At 36.8% G+C, this 20,844-nt stretch overlaps 2 protein-coding genes across 2 annotated transcripts; one reads left to right on the forward strand and one right to left on the reverse strand.

Moving 5' to 3' along the window:
- The first annotated feature begins 8,534 nt into the window (after positions 1–8,534).
- Positions 8,535–9,693, forward strand: LOC109418928 (uncharacterized). The gene is made up of 3 exons (XM_019693142.3): positions 8,535–8,733; positions 8,808–9,195; positions 9,262–9,693. The coding sequence occupies exons 1-3, from the start codon at positions 8,564–8,566 to the stop codon at positions 9,682–9,684; spliced, it is 981 nt and encodes a 326-aa protein (XP_019548687.2). The 5' UTR covers positions 8,535–8,563; the 3' UTR covers positions 9,685–9,693.
- LOC109407766 (isocitrate dehydrogenase [NADP] cytoplasmic) lies at positions 9,678–20,551 on the reverse strand. Its single transcript, XM_019680942.3, has 2 exons — positions 20,391–20,551; positions 9,678–11,130 (listed from the first exon to the last, which is right to left on the reverse strand). Exon 2 carries the CDS (start codon positions 11,112–11,114, stop codon positions 9,885–9,887), a length of 1,230 nt encoding a protein of 409 aa, XP_019536487.1. The 5' UTR covers positions 11,115–11,130; positions 20,391–20,551; the 3' UTR covers positions 9,678–9,884.
- Positions 20,552–20,844: the final 293 nt, after the last annotated feature.

The following is a 20,844-nucleotide window of genomic DNA, read 5'->3' on the forward strand; positions in this document are numbered from 1 at the left end:
TTGATTCACCGCTTTGCAGCCCTAGTACTTCACCGACCCAAGTAACACAGAAAACATCTTCGCAAATTAAATTACAAAAAGATGTTATAATATAATATTATTAACGAAACTGTAAACATCTTTAGTTGAAATTGTGTTTTTGTAATGTTTAGCGATAACAAATTGCCAATAATCTCATAAGCAGTATCGTAAGATATATTTATGTATTTTCTACGTTGACAAGATAAGTTATTCATATAGTCTTGTTCCTCCAAATACATATTATACAAAGAAAACGAGCGGCAAATAATAAACACCACTGAGTTGAAACTTGTTAACACTTGTTGCTTTTATGTTAAAATTACGTTAATGCCCAACCTTTTCAGCTGGCAGTGTGCTTCCACATAATGATATTCTGTGTCTCCTTCTATCGCTATAATTCAACATAAAACAAATAATTCCACTTTGAATATGTAGGCACACTTGTTTTTTCTATTCACAATAAAACAGCTTTCATTTATGGCATTGGCGGAGCCAGCATTTTCTTTTTTCTTACTCACTTTCCTAAACATACACGAGAGAGAGAAAGATAGAGGAGGAGGCAGCTTGTCCCCTCTTTCATCCCGCTCTCTCTCGTGTATGTTTAGGAGAGTGAGTAAGAAAAGAGAAAAAGCTGGCTCCGCTAATGATTTATGGAAAGCACGCCTAGTTGTCTGCCAAACAAGTTTTACAGATCCGAAGGTTCAATGTTTCTTTGCTGGTTCGGATGTAATATTCACCTGGAAATGTTTGTGGAAAATCATCTTCAATATCACATTAATTCGTTTAATTTCTAGCAGTAGACTTAACTATTTTCTCTATAACGTAATAACAAGATTAAATAGGGTAGGTAATTAAACTTTGAACCAAATTGCGGCTTTGTGAAGCAGTGCAAATTTTAAGTGATTTTTTTCTCCCACATGGAAATAATTTACTACGGCAAAATCGTATGTACATGAAAGCCACGGGTATAAGCTTTCTGTTAAATGGTAAAAAGTTTGTATTTGCACCGAATTTCATTGAAATATTCGATTTTTCATCAACAATGATTTTAATCTTAATTTGATCCATCGTAATCATAATTTGAACCAATTTTAATCTTAATTTGAACTACTGGCGGCAGCAGCTCGAGCAACTCACAAAACAGCCAATTCCATGCTAAACAATTAAAAATCACATGAATCTGCTAATTCTCATACCTATTTTTCATTAGGCAGTGGAATCTCAACTCAGAATGTTTTGCAAAAAACATTTGGAAATCATATTTTACACATAGTGGGGCAAAAGTTCGAATTGTGGGGCAAGAGTTCGAGTCATGTGGCAACTTTAGGTAAAACCCTACAATTCTGCAAAATGTACATATTATCTCCAAAAATGATGGAATTGGTGAGAAAATCCGATCAAAGTTAAAAAAAAATATTTTATCTGAATTTGGCGGAAAACTACTAATTTTTGGTGAAGTAAGTTCAACCCTAATTTGGGTAAAAGCCAGATCGAACTTTAAAGTGTATTCCAGTTCCAACATCAAATATCAATTGGTTTTATGTATTCCAATTATTGCTTATCCAGAGAAATCTTCCAACCTGGTGGAGTGAAGAAGACAAAGAAGACCTATTCCGCAAACGTCAAACTGCTACGCACTTTAAAAAGTATGCACACAACCTATCAACAAAAATAAATTGTTGAAAATTTTAATTGTGTTTAATGGCGTTCAGCTACATACAAAAGTGCTGAAACTACACCTAATATAGTTTAAAAATAAGTTACATATTGTGGCACCAATTGTGATTACATAAACCATAAATGGAACAATTTGCATTATTTTTCAATTTTATGGCAACCAAGTAAGTGAATGCTTTTTAGCGTGAACCGAGCACTTTTGACGTTTGCGGAACGACTGCGGCGGTCGAAACCACCGCAACCCCGTTGGTTTTTTTCTATTTTACCGCAGTACCAAAGTGTCGAAATAGCGTGCTACGGTTAGCGAAATATCACAAACACAAGATTCGAACTTTTGCCCCAGTGGTGGGGCAAGAGTTCGAATTAGACACACACATACAAAAAGTGTTGTAACACAAGATTGAAAAGATATTTGGCGTAGCTTTGTTCAGCAAAATTTTAGCTGATGGATGGTAGAATCACCACACGGTATTCATTTATTTATATCTGCTTCGATTTCCAGAAAAAAGTTGAATTTTCAACTACGGTCGAACTTTTGCCCCACCTTACTCTAATCTTCATTTAAACACAATGCTACTGAACTGAACTTCTATGAACTTGAAAGTCCCTACAAAGTTCCGAGTAGCATCTTAAGCAGCTTTAAAGTTCCACGAAGTTCATATAAAGTTCCGAATGGAACTTTCTGGCTGCTTAATAGGCTAACAATGAGCCTTGACGGAACTTGCGACCGAAGTTCCAGCAAGGCTCATAGTTAGCCTCTTAAGCAGCCAGAAAGTTCCATTTGGAACTTTATCTGAACTTCGCGGAACTTGAAAGTGCATTTTGTCATGGGAAGTGGAACTTTTGGTTACTTGGGAATGGTCCGAATCAACGTTTTAGCAGGAAAAAAATCCCTATCTTTGTTATCGTCAACTTTAGGCGTTGGATGTCTTCAGAGAAGTTATTTGCATTTGTTTGCTGCATATTTTCCAAAAATTTTTGATTAGGGTGGTCCTTGTCTTTACCTTGGTCTTTACTCAAATCTGGAATAGAACTTTTGAATGTTGAGTCATATGCGATCGAGTTCTTCAGCAAAGTTGTAGGCAATGCTATTGCGAGCAACTTTGCCGAAGACAGCTTTTATCAAGCTCCTAATTTGAACGTAGTATGTCAATTTTAAGTTTTGACTTAGGGTGATCCCTCCAAATACAGGTCGGACTCGATTATCCGGAGTCGGGTTCTGATGCTTCTCAAACACAAATCTGGAGAACGGAATGCTCTTTAATGCTGAAACTTTGACATTTTGTCAAACCAACTTTGATTAGTAATCAGTAAAAATTTCAGCTTTTTAGAGCATTCTGTTTTTGAGATATATTTTTGGGAAGCACCAGAACCCGACTCCGGATAATCGAGTCCGACCTGTACTGGTTTTTTGGATTAACTTTTTTTATTTGATTTTTTTCGACGATGTGAACTTTGGAGTATTTAAAGAGCAAGTAATGACGCGTATTTGTTCCGAACATAGCATGTTGCTAAGTCTTGTCATCCACATGTCCAGTTTTGACTTAAAAATAACGATGTCTTGGAATGCTTATATCTCATGGAGTTGGTAAAATAAAAAAAAAATCTTTAAGCGGCATTTGAAAGGTCACATATAAAGCCAAATCTGGAGCAAAAATTACGAGAACGTTATTTTTTAAACTAGAATAAACCGACTCCAAAAATACTCTTAAAAAATCGAAAAACTACATCTAACTCATACAATTTTGAACTGCAGGGTGGCCACAAAATCGGGAAATTCGGGAAATGCGGGAAAAAATCGGGAATTGAAATTCATCGGGAAAAATGCGGGAATAAGTCGGGAATTTTGTTTAAGATCTGGAATTTTTCAATTTGCGTGTGATGCCTTCAAAATGTGAAACCAAACAAAGATTTAACACTTTGCTCACATCAAATCCTGATTCTTACACATTTTTACAATTATACCTAGTTATACCATACTTGAATCTTCTGCTTCAAAGCCGCACACAGAAGTTCCAAACTCAAAATTTGATGATGAGCATTGATTTATGAATAACGAGTGGTTCTTAGAGAGATTATTCGGTCGATAGCTTTTTATTGTTCAGATGCTCAAGTCCTAAACTTGGACACCAGCATATTATATATTAAAATTTTGAAAAATTACGTTCTGAACTGACAAAAAAAGTTAACCTTGAAAACGAAAAAACAAATATAAAGCAAAGAAGAATTTCTTAATGGTTTTAGCAAACATGTCTATGAATTCCTTAGAAAATTCTACAAGTCATTTTGCCTGAAATAAATTCAATAATATTTAGGAATTTTTGTCGATGGGATATTTGATAAGTATAATTGCTGTATCATAGGATTTTTGCTAACGCTATTTCTAGAAATTTTAAATTATATATCTACAGGGTGGCATTTCTAACGAACTTTCTAAATGAGTTCATAGAAAAGCTCCATGCAATCACCGAAGTCATCATTACCTATAAAAATTTCAAATAACGGTAAATGTCTTCGAAAAAAAAACATACTTAAGGCAATAAGAATTCAGTCGTTTCGGAAGAGTTTCTGACGTGTTTTATTGTTATTATAATTATTGGCACATATATAGCAGCTCTTAGAATATATGACGAAATAGTGAAAAGAACTCTTAAAGTATTTTCTGTGTAACTTTTAGTAGAATAAATTTATTAATTAATCCCTAGAGATTATTTTTTCAGTTACAGATATAAAACGGAAGCGAAATTGCAAGTTGAAAACCAGAAGACAGTATTCTCTGTTATATGAAATCTTTCTATCTATTTCCTTCAAAATTTCAAGAAAAACTCCTAAAGAAATTCCTGGTCTAAACAATGGAAGCTTTTTGTATAAATTCTTTAGCATTAGCATTAGCATTAAGCGAGTCGCACAAATTCGTAGGTGGTACAGTCCTAGACCGCTGTTATGAGGGTTCCCTCCTTCCCGTCCGAACCAAAGCACAAAGATTTGGGACTAATCTCTGACTCTTAGACAAGACTGACGCAATCCTCCAATGGTCGAGCACTGTCCTGGCCACGTCCTTGCGACTGCTGTGGAATGGGAAAGGGTGGTTAGTTTTGGATACCTATGAAAAATGTAGACAACTCTACGATCTCTCAGGCCTAGGTGTAACGGGAATTTGGGTGTTGTTAGTGGAAGGGTAAACTCCAAAGGATACGCTTGGTTAACGTTCAGGCACACCATTGTTAGACTGCTTCGAATCAGTTGTCTGCCCAATTCATCCTGGTTTCCTTGTCATCTTGTTGGCATTTGGTTGAATTACTAGATTCTTCGGTTGATAATCTGAAATATAAAATAATATTAACATCGTACGTCAAATAAGCTACATATTAGTGATACGCTCGCCACTTTTACATTTTTTAAAAATATTATTTATATCGTACGATACATTTACCTGAATCCTGCTGAAATAAAATGTTAATTAGCAGTACATTGAAACACAAATACTACAAAACACAAGGAAAAGAGCATCAAACTTTGATCTTGGAATATTTAAAAATACGGTAAATATCAAGATCAAAATTTGATTTGGTAGATCTTACACCGCAACGCACCATTCTAAGGTGATCTACCCACGTTACGGGGTAGCTTTTTGTATAAATTCTTTAGGACAGAAATGTATCCCATGTAGAGGAATGTTTGACCTATTTCTCGAAGCAAATCTGAATAATTGCTTTATGAACTTCTTGGAGCTATTCATAGAAGCACTTCCGCAGGATATTATGCGAGAATTGTTACTGAAACCTTGAAAGTAAATAAAAAACAGAAGAATTTTAAACCCATTTCTTGTAGACATAGCTGATAATTTTTTTTCCGTTACTCTGGGATGGAGTGTTCATCCAATGCTCTGAATGGTCCTCAATACTGGCTGTACAAGATTCTTTTTAAATTTTTGGAGGAATTCTACAAAAATTGGATAAAGTCCTATTTTTACATTTTTTTCAATTTATGTACTACTCATCAGTTTCCCCCAAAATATATGTACGAATGTTCAAGCAATTTCTTCAAAACTGAGTTAAGAAATTTAGTCCAAAATATATTTTATTTTTCTCTGAAATATCTAAAAACAGCTTAATTACGTTTTCAAGGATTGAAGATTGCTCTACAAATTCAGTTAGACATTGTTTATGAATAAAAAATGGGTCATGAAAGCCCCAGATAATTTGAAACATTCGAGATTTAATCCTTTAAGGAATTCGTTGGTAAAGCTCTGGTAGTTAACCTCAACTTTTATAGAAAACTTATCAAATCCACCAGAAGTTTTGTAGAAACACCTGATTTACCGAAGAAACTTCAGCGCAAAATTTCTCTTTTCTGCGTTTTTAAAAGCAATTTCAGAAGCCAGTTTTGCTAAGAATTTTACAAGAGTTTTGCATCATAAAGCTGCAGAGACCTCGAAAAAAAAAACCCTTTCCATGTACGAAATATCGCATTATTTATAATTTAATGGATTTCGAATGGATTTTGAATTATTATTATAAACTGAAGAATAAGGTGGCCCACACTTATATGAAAAACAAAAAAATCGAAAAATGCTAAGTCTTACCTCCTCAATCAGTTGTTTTGGACTCCCAGAAGCTACGTTCAAAATTTGAGCAAAATCGGTTGAGCCTAAGGGGGCGCTCATAACGCTTGAAGTTTGTATGGGAAAACTTGGCTAAATGTATGCAGAAATTTTAAGTTTTCGAATTTTGCCGCTAGGTGGCGCTGTAAGCGTTCAATAATCAAACCCTTTGGTATTATTGTAGGTGACTATATGCCAAACAACTTTGTCGAAGACCGCAAGTTGATCCAACGTCTGTGAAAAAAAGTTATACCCTAGGAAAAGTGAGGATAAACTTTATTTTTATTTTTCCAATACATGTAAAGGAATAATATCAATAATGAAATCTCAATACTTTGCCTCACTTTGCCTAGGGTATAACTTTTTTCACAGCCGTCGGATCACTTCGCGGTCTTCGACAAAGTTCTCTGGCATATAGTCACCTACAATAATACCAAAGGGTTTGATTATTGAACGCTTACAGCGCCACCTAGCGGCAAAATTCGAAAACTTAAAATTTCTGAATACATTTGGCCAAGTTTTCCCATACAAACTTCAAGCGTTTTGAGCGCCCCCTTAGGCTCAACCGATTTTGCTCAAATTTTGAACGTAGCTTCTGGGAGTCCAACACAACTGATTTAGGAGGTAAGACTTAGCATTTTTCGAAATTTTTGTTTTTCATATAAGTGTGGGCCACCCTACTGAAGAAACTATAATTTGATTGTACAAGACATTATAATATTTACGAAATATCATTTATATGATAATTATTTTCTGAACTCATATTATTGATTAGACTTTCTGATTTCTTGCCAACAGAGTTGTAAGAAAATATCACAGACATTTATTCAGTATTTTAGCGATAAAATTCTTCCAAGAAATCTGTCAGGAAATTCTTCGAAGAATTTCACCAGCAAACATTTCAATAATTCAATCCGCTTATAAGAGTTGTACCAGAATTACATAGAAAGTTTCGTCATTTAAATTTTCAGAGTTTCCGAGATAGCGTAGAAAGCTATAAGGAATTCACCAGAGTACTTCAGTTTTTTTTTATTCTTAATCACTTAACCTAATTTACTATTTGCGGTTTGCCGATATCCAAGTTTCCGGGTTCGTTAGAGCATATGATCCGAAGAGGGTCAGGTGTCAGCTGCTCTCGGGGGGAAGAGCAACTGACGAAAAATTGCAAGTGCCGGGGCTGGGTTCGAACCCATGACCATCCGCTTATGAAGCGAACGTGCGGACCACTACGCCACGAGCCCCGACGTACTTCATTTATTCGATTAGATTTGTTATTAGAACTTCATTAAGCATTTCTCAACCCTTAGTCGTGCATTGGTGTCATTATGATCTAGACAGGTACGCTGAGCGTGTACTGCGTCAGCAAAGTGAGCGTCAGCTAATGCACGAAGAATGTTAAGTAGTTCACAAAAATCAAATTCTGACACTAATAACTTCAAGCATGAGATAACGTTACAAGACCTCCCGAGCAAGTAGCAAATTTCAAGTAGGTATATGTTACATGTGAATATTTCAGAAGTTTTTCAAATCCAGCGAAAACTTCGGATTCTTGGAAGTTTTACAAGCTTCTCAGCTATTTAGAGAAAAGTCGGGAAAATTTGAAATCAATGCGGGAAAAAGTCGGGAAAATGCGGGAATTTTATTTTTGATTCTGTGTGGCCACCCTGGAACTGTCTTCGGAAAAAATGTAGGTTTTTACCATACGTACAAGTTTTCGATAGACGAGTTCTTTTGCAAAACGTGAAACAAAAGCTTTAAATCAATATTTTGATTCTTATGTTATGTTATTCCAGGAAATTAAAACGATTATATTCTTTGCAAATAAAGAATGAATTTTAAGCTTTTGTTTCACGTTTTACAGCAAACTCTTGTATCTGAGCCGGATGAGCCACAATTGGGTTTTTAAATTTTGAAAAATGTAATGATTTTTTGATTTTATATGAAACCTTTTTCTGAGCCACTATGATTTTTTCAGATTTCTAAAGCTTTATTTTGGTACCTAAAATCAATTTCAAAGAGATTTTTTGAAATCACCTTTTGACAGCTGGGCAACTGTTTGACAACTCCGCCCAGTACAAAATACAACGAGGGGTGATTCGACAAATCGCTCCCATACAAACTTCAAATTGATTTTTAAATAGGTTCCCAGGCCCCAAAAATTATGAAAATTTGGATTTCGGCTTAGTTTGACATGCAGTTTCATAATATTGAATTATCTCAACACCGTTAAAGAAGCCAATTCTCTTTCAATTCATCAATCTTATGCCATGTTTTCCTAATCATAGCTGGCTTAGATTTATTCTTAAAACAGAAATTGTCAAGATGGCGACACCGAAGCCGGGAACATCTAAATCAAACATTTCCAGAGCCAATGCTTCGCAAATTACCGAACCCTCCGATCATTCTCTTGATACGGAGTTCCACTATTATTGGTAACTATCTGTACATTGTTAAACCTACTCATTGTAAAATGGCCGCTAACCATACATCGTCGCCATTTCGACAGCGCTCTCTTACATGAACTGATCCCGAACCTTCGCAACCCCGACGAGCAGGAGCACGCCAACCGATGGCTGACGAAGCTAGTGGAACCGTCCCTGAATGTACGCAATCTACGCGACAAGCGAAACCGCTTTCTGATGATGCTTTGCATATGTCTGCTGAGCGGACACATTCAGGCTCCGTTCAATGCGGCACCGGTTACCAAACTGCCGGAAGTATCGTCGATCAAGAGACCAACGTTCGCACCGCCGGCGTGGCACGTGAGTGCGGCCGAGTGGAAAGACCACTTGTTGCTGCTGTCGGAATTGTACAAGAAGTTGAAGATACCGGCCATCCGGAAGTGTCAATCTCACGTTAAACAGTGTACTGGCGGTAAAGATGCTCGATCTACAGTAAGTTTTTTGAACAGCAAAATGGCACAGGCTCTCTGATACATTTTTTGTATCCCTTACCTTTAGTTCCTGGACAAGCAATTCGAATTCTTCCTGTATCTCACCAAGTACTACATGCACTCGTTAACTTCTTACCCTGAGCTACGGATTGCCTGCAAGTGGATCGAAGTTCTGTCGCAAATCGATAGAAACTGCTGTGCTCGAGCCAAGGGCATCCGTAACGATCATCTGCTGGTGTTGATGAGTTACCTCTTGCAGCATCAGTTGATGGGACCATTTCGCAGACTACCGACCCATCCACTGGAACCACTTATGGAAACCGCCCGGAAGGTAGCCAAAAACAAACCCATGAATCGTAGCGACGGATTGGGAATCAATTCAGGTGATGATTTTCTGAGTCAATTCCCGATTCCGGAGGAGGGAGCCTATGCCTTTATTTCACTTACTTCGGATCTCTTTGAAAAAGCCGGGTTGTTAATAAATTCTTAGTTGTCATAAGATGTGATTTATTTCCAAAAAAGACCTACACAAAAATCTCGCAATACATATATTCAATTAGACCAACACAAAAAGTACGTATCGAGCAACAGCTTTCTCTGAGAATTCCGTGGTACGGCTTATCCTAAAAGTACAGCGTTAAATGCCCGCATTTTAGCATGCATGAACCCCAACTCCCGTTTCGGGTTAATTTAGGCCAGGGCAGCCTTCAGGTTGTCGCCCAGCTTGGTCATGAACTCGAACGTTTCCATGTAGTCAGCCCGCGTAACGTTGGCCATGCCCTTGATGCAGATAGCCAAATCCTTGGTCATATTACCGGATTCGATCGTGTCAATGCAGACCTTCTCCAGCGTTTCAGCGAACTTCTTCAGCTCAGCGTTGTTGTCCAGCTTGGCACGATGCAGCAGACCACGGGTCCAGGCAAAGATCGACGCAATCGGGTTGGTCGAAGTTTCCTTGCCCTGTTGATACTGGCGGTAGTGACGGGTGACGGTTCCGTGGGCGGCTTCGGCTTCAACAGTCTTGCCATCCGGACAGACCAGAACCGAAGTCATCAGACCCAGCGATCCAAAACCTTGAGCAACGGTATCAGACTGGACATCTCCGTCGTAGTTCTTGCAAGCCCACACGAAACCACCTTCGGCCTTCATGCAGTAGGCAACCATATCGTCGATGAGACGATGCTCATACCAAATTCCTGCAGCTTCAAACTGGGCCTTGTAATCTTTGTCGTAGATTTCCTGGAAGATGTCCTTGAATCGGCCATCGTATTTCTTCAGGATGGTGTTCTTGGTGCTGAGGTATAGTGGGAACTTGCGGTCCAACGCGACCTTGAACGAGGAATGAGCAAAGTCCTTAATCGAATCATCCAGGTTGTACATGGCCATTGCCACTCCTGGTCCCTTGTACTCGTGAACGACGTAGCTGACTGGTTCTCCTCCATCAGTTGGAGTGAACTTGATTTCCAGGCTACCGGCACTTGGAACAACAAAGTCCGTGGCTTTGTACTGATCACCATGGGCATGACGACCGATCACGATCGGTTTCTCCCATCCGGGCACCAGCCGGGGAATGTTCTTGCAGATGATGGCCTCGCGGAACACCGTTCCACCCAGAATGTTACGGATGGTTCCGTTTGGCGAGCGCCACATCTTCTTCAGGTTGAACTCCTTGACGCGAGCCTCGTCCGGAGTGATGGTGGCACACTTGATGCCCACGTTGTACTTCTTGACCGCTTCGGCGCAATCGATCGTGACCTGATCGTCGGTTTTGTCGCGGTGCTCCATGCCCAGATCGTACGTGTGCAGCTCGATGTCCAGGAAAGGCAGGATCAGCTTCTCCTTGATCGAGTCCCAGATGATGCGGGTCATCTCATCGCCCAGGATGTCCACGACGGGTCCGGCCTTGATCTTGGCTGCCATGTTTTAAATGGGGGTTCTGCAAAGAGAAAAGGTTCAGAATATATCATAGTATAGCATCATTCATGTAGAATTTATGTCAATTAACTGATAATAGTTATTTATTCAAAAAGTAACAAAAGTATTTTAAAACTCCATGCCTCCACAACGAAACATTCCAGCAATCAAACTTTCAGATCAATAATGGGATAAACAAAATGATCGCGACATGTAATATTTAAACTTCACAAAAAAATGATCAAACTCTTGTGAACTACGTATTTTAAGTTATTATTCGGTTAATTAAATGCGAAAATATAACAGTTTCAAAACTGCTGTCAGATAATCATTCAATTTATTAGAAACGTTCCAACTGTTTGTAGAATAATCTAATAATGTTGCCAAATTTGTATCATTTACATACATCTAGATAATTAACTAACAAATTTTCGGAATTGTTAGTGGAACTTACAAAAATGCAGTAATTTGAATCATTTTTTAATATTTATTTATGTAACGAGTTGCAAAAAGTTGATTTTTTCAGCACGAGTCGTACATTTATCCAACGAGGCTTGCCGAGTTAAATAAGTACGAAGAGTGCTGAAAAAATCGAGTTTTGCAACGAGTTCCATACAACATTTTATGCAATAATTTTTTATTATACAACTCATTCGAGTTGCATAATGTTCATAATGCAACTCATTTGAGTTGCATTATGAACATTATGCAACTATTTTTTATTATGCAACTCATTTCAGTTGCATAATGAACCAGTTTGGAAAAAATGGCTATTATAATACCATAATATTTAAGTTATATAAAATAGAAATTATGGTACTCAATTGCATAAATTAAATTTTGCCTGCTACGATAATTTTGCCTATTCCTAGTATCAAATCCATTCCGTTGATATGTTATATGCAATCTACCTAAAACGTAACACTTTCCTTTCCTCAACATAAAAAGCGTGCGTAATTTGCATCACCTATTAACCGCTGACTTCTAAACCCGCGCAACCCGAACGCTATCGTCGTACGGTATTGAAGTATTTGTAGGCACCTCGCCAAAAAACCTTGACCTTAGCAGCACCGAACCGGCGAACACATACGCCACGCCGGTTGTCGAGAAACTTGCAATCACGCATAGCCAGCCGTTTCTGGTTATTTATTGATGAAGGCTTTGTAGTGTTTGTATTGTTCAGCTCAATTGTCGAATGATTCTTCGCGTAAAAATTTTGACCACAATTCGCGATAATGGTCTCGGAACGAAAGAATAAAAAAAAACGAAATGATCGTTTGACAAAAAATATATATATGTACATCGTGCGTTCCGCTCTTTATCAGCTCATTTGGATGAGCACGTCTCCGCGACCACAATCTTATCGTATAGTGGACTCACGAATATACCGGCTGATGGACAGCGATATTCGGAGTGGCGTGATGAAGCAGAATATTGTGCATACGGACGGACGAACGATCGGCAAGGGAATAGGTATGGGTGTTTAGAATAGACTGTGCCGAAAATTATTAAGAACAAATAATCAAAATGTTGGTATTATGTATTCTTTTATGCTATTCAGTATTATAACTTCTATTTTATACTACTCATTTCAGTATCATAATGACCTACTTTTCCGTACCGATTTATAATGCAACTAAAATGAGTTGCATAATGAACGACTCGTGCTGAAAAATTATGAATATTATGCAAAATGAGTTGTATAATGAAAAAAACATTGCATAATTTTTTGTATGGAAATCGTTGCAAAACTCGATTTTTTCAGCACTCTTCGTATTTATTCAACTCGGCAAGCCTCGTTGGTTAAATGTACGACTGGTGCTGAAAAAAACAACTTTTTGCAACTCGTTACATAAATAACTATTAAATTTAGTAACGAGTATCGAAATAAAATACAGTATCAATTATTTCTTAGTCGCATAAAATGGCCAAAGTTTATGAAACACTCGTTGTATAAGTAAGTAATATAACAATAAACTACTAGTCTTTGCATCGAATCTAATTCGTTCTCAGTAGATACTCTGTAAAAAGTGTGGAAACAGAGAGAAATGGAAGTCACATTCTGCTCGTTCTACATCGATTACACTTTAACGCTTGATTCAAATAATTCGGTATTTGGACGATTGGCCGCTTTCGGCGCTCACATCATTTTTCCAGTTGTTTCACGTTTGCTCACTACACCCGATTCCTGTTTACACATTTCGATTTTTTTTTGCTATAACTCAGTACATTTTGTACCAATTCACATGACATTTTGTACACCGTGAGACATGGCAAATAAGGACTGTTCAATTTATAAAACGGACAACTTGCTTGTGTGATATCTTTTTTTATTTTTCAATAAAATTATTATCAGTTTTTTGCATAACTTTCTGTAGCTATTCTCAAATATGGGAAAAATATAACATTAAGCAAAATGTTCATTGTTGTGTAACTGAAGCGGTTTTCGTAAAACATGAATAAAAACTCATTTCTCAAAATTCGACATAACTTTCCACATACTTAACCTGGACATTTCATGACATTTGACATTTCATGTTTTTAATGTATTGGAATCTTATACTATTCTACTAAAGGTAAAGCTCAATAGTTGGTCAGTTATAATGCACCAAGCATTCTCCGGCTTGATATAGTGAGTTGCCTTGTTTTCATAGAAATTATTCAAAAATGTTCATTTAAGTCCTGTGTTGCAATAGAATCACGGACCCGGCTAAAACTTTGTCCAGAGTAGCAGAATATTGCTCTCTGAATGATACAGCAGAAAAAATTACTTTTAATTGCATTTTTCATCGAAAATTTGATCCATAAAGATGGTCATATTAAAAAATTTCATACTTTTTGCTCCATTGATGCAGATTTTCGACTCTAGCGTATCTTGTTATTATTTATTTGCAACAAAGTTGGTCCTATGTACACCTTTTATAAAAATAATCGGATGCAAAGTTTTTATTTCCAACATCATTGTTATGCAAAATTTGCTTTAGGTTGCATAGTTATTTCACAGAGAACAGACATCCAGGCTAGAACAAATTTCATTCAGAAAGTTGTGTAAGGATTTGCATCTTCACTTAAGTAAGGTTGCAAACCAATACACGGTGCCATCACTAACACCGCCAAACACCATATTGCCAGTCAGTGGTGAATTGAAACATTTCAAGTGGTGAATTAAATTAGTATGGGAAATTAACCGATTGCAGCGCCGCGCTATTGCCACTTGTGTTGCCGATTTCAAATGGCCGTTAAATTCCTTACACAGTTTCGGAACCGGACTTGGATGTCTGTTCTCTGTGGTTATTTGGAAGAACCTTCAGAGAACGAAACTGTTTTGATTACTGTGTCTGTAATGGCGCACAGTAACCAAACCAGCAATGCTATCAAGAAGCAGTTTTCTGCATTTAAAGCCACATTATTCCCACTTTCAACAGGATGCATAAAAAAATTGATTATTTAATATTTTCATGCCCTTTTTGCTTTACAATTGCATTTGATTCAAAAAATCGAATCTCACTTGAGACTTTAATATCTCAACAACCAATTTTCCAATTGAGTTCAAATTTCGCCAGAGTGTTTATTGCTCATGCTGCTGCAGCATGGCACATACTTTTCTGATATTAAAAACGATATACCATATGTGAACAGTAATTTTATATTTATTTTGAATTTTCAGCAATCAAAAAATTCACCTCATGTAACACCTGGCTGATTTTCTATAAAATAAAACTATTTTTATTCGATTCAAAAATGATTACTATAATGAAAGATGACGTACTGAACAGCGAAGCAAGGGTGGTTAAATTTGAACTACGCGTCTTCTTTTTATAGCCTTGTAAAGTTGTCCGTTTTATAAATTGAACAGTCCTTACTATCCATAAAAATCAAGTCAATTGGCTAAACCAAACTACCCCTACAAAAATAAAACGGGTGTACCACCATCTAGTGATATGCTTCAGTGTCAGAGAGCAAAATATTCATTGTCAGCATCATGAATATTGAGAATCATACACTGAGGGATCAATCTTATTTTAGTGAACGGTTTTTTTTTACCTTTCTGTTAATCTTTCTGTCACTGAGAATTTACAGTGAGAAAGGTAAGTGGACCACAACTTCTGATTATGCTGCCTAACTGTACCATATGATAGGAAACCCAGCAAAGATTAGAACTAGTCCTTCAAAAACGTCAACACTGAATACATAATTTGTTTTCTGTACCCAAAGAACAAATGTGGCCTTTTTTGGGCGTAAGGAAATCATAAGTTTCTATAAAAACTAACCTCGCTGCCAGTACATAAATATATCTTTAGAAATTATTCATGGTATAACTGCAGCAAATTCGCGACATTTCCGGGCATTTCTTTGGAATCCTTAATTTCTTAAAAATTTGTTGCACATTTCTGCTGAATTCCCTCCGACAATTCCTCAAGCGATTATTTAAGAAAAGGTTTTGACCACTTATATCTTCAGACATTTTGCAAGAAGTTCTTTTGAGATACTTCACCGGAAATATCTGGTCAGATCTCCTCCAATACCTTTGTCTTCAGTTTTTACTTCGGATTCTAACAGAAATTTTCCCGAGGTTTACTTCAGCAATTCCGCAAGAGTGTCTTTTAGAAATCTCGTCAAGGGGTTTTTTTCAGAAACTCCTCCAGGAATTTTTCCTTGAATTCCTCCAAAAGTTTCCCATAAAATTCTTCTAGGAATTCCTCCAGAGACATCTCAAGAAATTTCTCCAAGTATTCCCCAGAGATGCCTGCTGAAACTCCTCCAAAAATTACATCAGAGAAATTTGTTCAGGAATCTTCAGGATTTTTTCTTGAAATCTCCAGAGGTATCTCTAGGAATTCCTTTAATTTCCAAAATAAAAATTCTTCTCTATTTTATGTATAATTTTATGAAGTACTTCTGTAAAATCCGTGAAGGAATATTTGAAAGATTTCCTGGATGAATCTTTGAAGAAATATTTCTGAAGGAACCGCAGGATCCAAAATGAAGCCTGGTGGAGTCCTTAAAAGATTTTTTTATGAATCGCTGCAGAATTAAAAAAAAAACTTTAGAAAAATTTCTGAGATAAAAACGCCATTTAAGAATTTCGCAGGAAATTCCTTGCTGACATTAAACTCCTGGAAATATTTCTAGAGAAATTCCTGAAGAAGAATCTATCTTTAAATAAAAATGGAAGGGTGTTTGTATGTCACGAATAGGCTCGGGAACGGGTCAACAGATCGACATGATTCTTTCACTGTTGCATTCCGCCAGGCAAAATTTCATTCCATTTTGAGAGGCATTTCTTCATGGAACCGGATGTCAAAAAACAGAGTAGGCAGGCAGTACGACGTTTGCCGGGACTGCTAGTTTTTGAATAAATCTTTTGTCTAATTTCTGTAAAATCTCTGACATTAAAAGAAAAAAAAATTAAACTCCTGCAAATATATCTAGAGGGATTCCTGAAGAAGTTTCAAAAAGAATCCGTGGAGGAATTTCTGAAAGAATTCTTGAAGTATTTTTTGAATATTTCTTCTGTCTATTTTTTGTAGAAATCTCTGGGATATTATTAAAAAAAAAAACCCCTGAAGGAATAGCTGAAACACTTAAAAAAAACACTGAATTAAAATTCAACCATCGCGCAACAATAATGATAATGTTCTAACCTACATTTGTTGCGACAATCCACCCAATGCGATATAGGTTTGTCCCAACTTGAATAGGTTTAATAAGATAAAGATCATACACTACGAGTTTAAAGATGTTCAAGCCAAGCTTAGCTATTTTCATATGGGTTACTTCGAGGTGATAAATACTGCAACGCTGTTAAAGCATCACCTAGAACAGTTTCGGTTCTAGGTTAATAATAACACAAGTTTACAAAATAAAACGAAAGTCGTGAACTTCTGTCAACGAACGAAATTTTTGAAGCACTATTCTGGAGCAACATTTGAAAAGGGCATACAAGCATTGGTAAACAATGACTTCAGACGTCGCTCCTGAGCCCCCATCAGCTTATTCACAAAAACTAAGACCGTTATCAGATAGAGCAAACATCGATCTTTCGGATAACGGTGTTCATTTGCGTGGGTGGGCTGCTGTTAGGCCCTACGGAGTGTTTTCGAAAAAAGACACAAGACCTCTTGGGTCCTTTACAAATGTTGCTCCAGAATTTAGTGCTGATTTCGAAACCGACCTTCAAAAAATTTTAAGTAGAACAGTTTTTGAGTTTTAGCTCAATATCGAGTTTTGCAACTTTTCAAAATATGTAATTTACTAAAATTAAAATATATTGCGTTTCGTTCAACCAATTCGGAATCTTTTTCCATAAATTAAAATCTGAATACAATACCATTCGATCATCTGAATACAGGTTTTGCATCAGATTGATGAAATTCAAGATATTGGCTTGTTTTAGGGACGATCTCCTTAAATTTTAGCAAAATTCCCAAAATTTTTTGAAGAAATGTATTTTTTTTTTCAATAAGAAAAACCCAACTTAAAAATTCTTTCTCGACGTTTATTTGACATATCATATTTAGTCGAGTTACAGTAAAAATTTCAGCTCAATCGGAGCATTGATTACGGAGAATGAAATGTTTGAAGTGAGCGACTTTGCTTAAAAATAGAACAAAAATCGATTTCAAATCATCAGCCTTGTATGGAAAGTCGAAAAAAATTCCGCTCTACTGTAATTTTTTTCTTTTGCGTTTTCGAACTCAGGGCATGATTCTACACCAAAAATGATCATCAGCATACCGAGTTCAAAAATGCTGTAAACTAATGTAATCGATCATTGACGAGTTGAAAAGTACGCGATGAATTTGCCTTCTATTTTGTTACCATTACCATTATCTGTTACCAGATGGGATGAAGAGAAATAGCTGCGCCTTCTTTGTTGCTTGTTATGTGCCTCTTTTGTCCGACAATTCTCTTTTCTGATCTGAATCATAAGGGAATTCCCGAAGAAATCGGAGAAGGTGTTGCTCAATAAATTCTTTGAGTGATACCTAGAAAAGCTAATTGAAAAACCCTTAGAAGAATCCCTGGAGAAATCCCTTATCAAAATACATGGAATTTCTGAAACAACACTCGGAGAAGCTCATGGAAGTTTTTTAGGGGAAATGTTTGGAGTAACACTTAAAGTTTTGTAAAGTATAACTTAAAAGTCTTATGAGAAATTTAAAAAAAAATCTAGAGAAATTTCTAAAGGCATCTTTGTAAGAAAGCTTGGAAGAATTTCCGAGAAAATACGTGAAAGAATACCCGGAGGAACTCCTGAATGAATTTCTGTCTGTATGCATTTCTTCATGAATCTCTGGAGGCATAACTGATTGGGGCCGTGAAGAAAATTATTGAACATGAATGAATGAATGAATCGATGGAGTAAAACAAATTTGATTTGGTTAAACGAAATATTTGGCATAAATAGTTAATTTAGATGTTAATTGATTAACAATCAACACTTTGATTTGATTGCTTTGAAAAAATGCTTCCATGCTTCATGGCTTGCTGTCAAAAAAACCCAAAATCACACGATTTACTCAAGAAATTGAAATTTAGCTCAAAATTGTTACGTGGTGGAGCAAACTTGAGCCCGGATTCGAAATCTGTCAGAGACACATGAGTTCGCTTTTGAGACAAAAAAAATATTTCGCTGTGTTAGTATCAATGTATCCGCTACTAGTTGTCCCGGCAAACTTTGTCTGGCCAGGTCTTGCCAATCGTGTGGTGGTTTGACAGCTTTTGAGCCCATAAGCACCGCACTCTAGATTGGTTTCGTTTCGATCGTACTGATTTTCTTCCCGGTGACAAAAAATCAGCACTTTTTATTTTTTTAGCTCATTTTCGTAACTTTTTGTACCGAGATGAACTAGCCTAGGGCTAAAAATCTCGTTAATACAGAAAAAAAAAAAACTTTTTGTACATATAAACACAGCCAACACGAATACGAACCCAATCCTGCAAGAGTCATGCTGGTTGGTTCATCCGTTCTTGAGTTTTGTTGCCTCAAATAAACACCAAACTCATATATATATATATATATATAGATTCAGTTGTCCAAAAAATGTCTCACGAAACCTAATACAAACCTATCCATATACGGTAGAACAAAAGATGTTTACAAAGTTCTTAAAGTTTTTAATACACGGGAAATTTGAACACAAATCACTACCACAGAGGCTTTTGGATTGGTCAATGTAAGAAATTCTTTGAAAAATTCGAAAAGAAATATTGCATGTCCAACATATTCTAAAAAAACTAATAGTGCTGCACACTCATCTCTAGACATCTATGAACTAGATGAGGTTAGAAGTTTATGACCATAACGAGGTGTAGAAGCTCCTGGTATGGAATTATACAATTGATTCCCCGACTGATCAATTTGACTCGGTTTACGGAATACATAATCACTACTCGTGCTACTCGTTGTATAAATAACTGTGAGGCAATTTCAAGGGCAATTCAGTATGCCATAATTTCTATTTCAAATTATGTAATACTCAATTCAGTATCATAATGACCTACTTTTATGAATTTATAATAACGTTGATAATGCAACTTATCTTCGTTACATTATGAAACCTCATTTTATGTAAGTTGTTGCAAAACATTTTTTTTTTAATTTTCTACATACCCATTGTAATCATCGGAGCAGTCTAAAAAGCGTTCCCCCAACCTCACACCCTTATCGTAACGACCAACGAAGGTGCATTAGTTTGGTTGTCAAGTTAAACTGTTTTTCGAAGGTTTCCATCCCCCTTTGCGGGAAGGCACCTTTAAAAGTTACCAAATCATCGCCGACGGCTTACATAACACTCCAACCGGTTTCGCGTTCTTGTTATCACCCGGCAGAATTTCGGCATTAATTCGCATTCTTAATTTGTCTGTCCGTACACTACACGACACCATCGACGCGCCCGGCATTAGTGACGTGTAACCAAGCGCACACACCCCTTCGATGGTCGCGAAAATTAATGCTAGGTATGTAGAATGGAGTGGTGTATCATCGTAGCAGGCTGATTTCGAATCTGGTCATCGTGAAGTGTCACTATTTGCAGTAACTTGCACTTCTGCCTAACAACCTGTTTATTTACAACCACTCCGCATAGTCAAGTGGTGTTATCTAATGTACCGGACGTTCCATTGAACTATGGTCGCAGCCCTCAAAATGGTATTAACTAGCGTCGAGGCACAAGAAGAAGGATTCGTAGACACGAACAAACCAAAACTTTTAAACTAAAAAGCCCATCTTCGCAAATTTTGTGACACGTAGACACTTTACAATGGAGGATGACTTACCTGTTTTTGCTATGAAAGCCGAAAGAAAAGAAAAATCAATTCCCCTTTTAATGAGATGTAGCAGGAAGTCTCTAAGCTGTTGACGGTGGGTTGACGATAGACGTTGGTTTACTGGGACACACACGACCGCACTTGGTGAGATCTAAGCTATGACTGACTGACCAAGTGACCAGTGGAATTCCGTGCACAGTTGATTGCTTCGCTCGCTACATACTACAGTCAGTGTTGTTGGATCTTCGTTCGGTCGTTGTACGCTAGGGAGAGCGCGGCGTAAAATGTGCTTTTTGAGAATACGACTTGGGGATTTCTCAAAAAAAAAAAAAAAACTGTTTCGACGACAGACTTCTACAAATCTGAGACCTCTGATTCAAATCAGCTTGGTTTCAAAATATTTTTGTACTTACTAATTCCTTCATCACATCAAAGTCAATTATTTATTCAATACTTATTTGAT

The sequence above is a fragment of the Aedes albopictus genome, chromosome 2, assembly GCF_035046485.1.
Source record: "Aedes albopictus strain Foshan chromosome 2, AalbF5, whole genome shotgun sequence".
Lineage (NCBI taxonomy): Eukaryota > Metazoa > Arthropoda > Insecta > Diptera > Culicidae > Aedes > Aedes albopictus.

Excerpts from the sequence above, each read along its gene's own strand:
- LOC109418928 (XM_019693142.3), top strand. The coding sequence starts at position 8,564 with ATGCCATGTTTTCCTAATCATAGCTGGCTTAGATTTATTCTTAAAACA. Across the intron at positions 8,734-8,807 it reads ACGGAGTTCCACTATTATTG|CGCTCTCTTACATGAACTGA; the intron begins GTAACTATCTGT and ends CCATTTCGACAG. Across the intron at positions 9,196-9,261 it reads GTAAAGATGCTCGATCTACA|TTCCTGGACAAGCAATTCGA; the intron begins GTAAGTTTTTTG and ends CCTTACCTTTAG.
- LOC109407766 (XM_019680942.3), bottom strand. The coding sequence starts at position 11,114 with ATGGCAGCCAAGATCAAGGCCGGACCCGTCGTGGACATCCTGGGCGAT.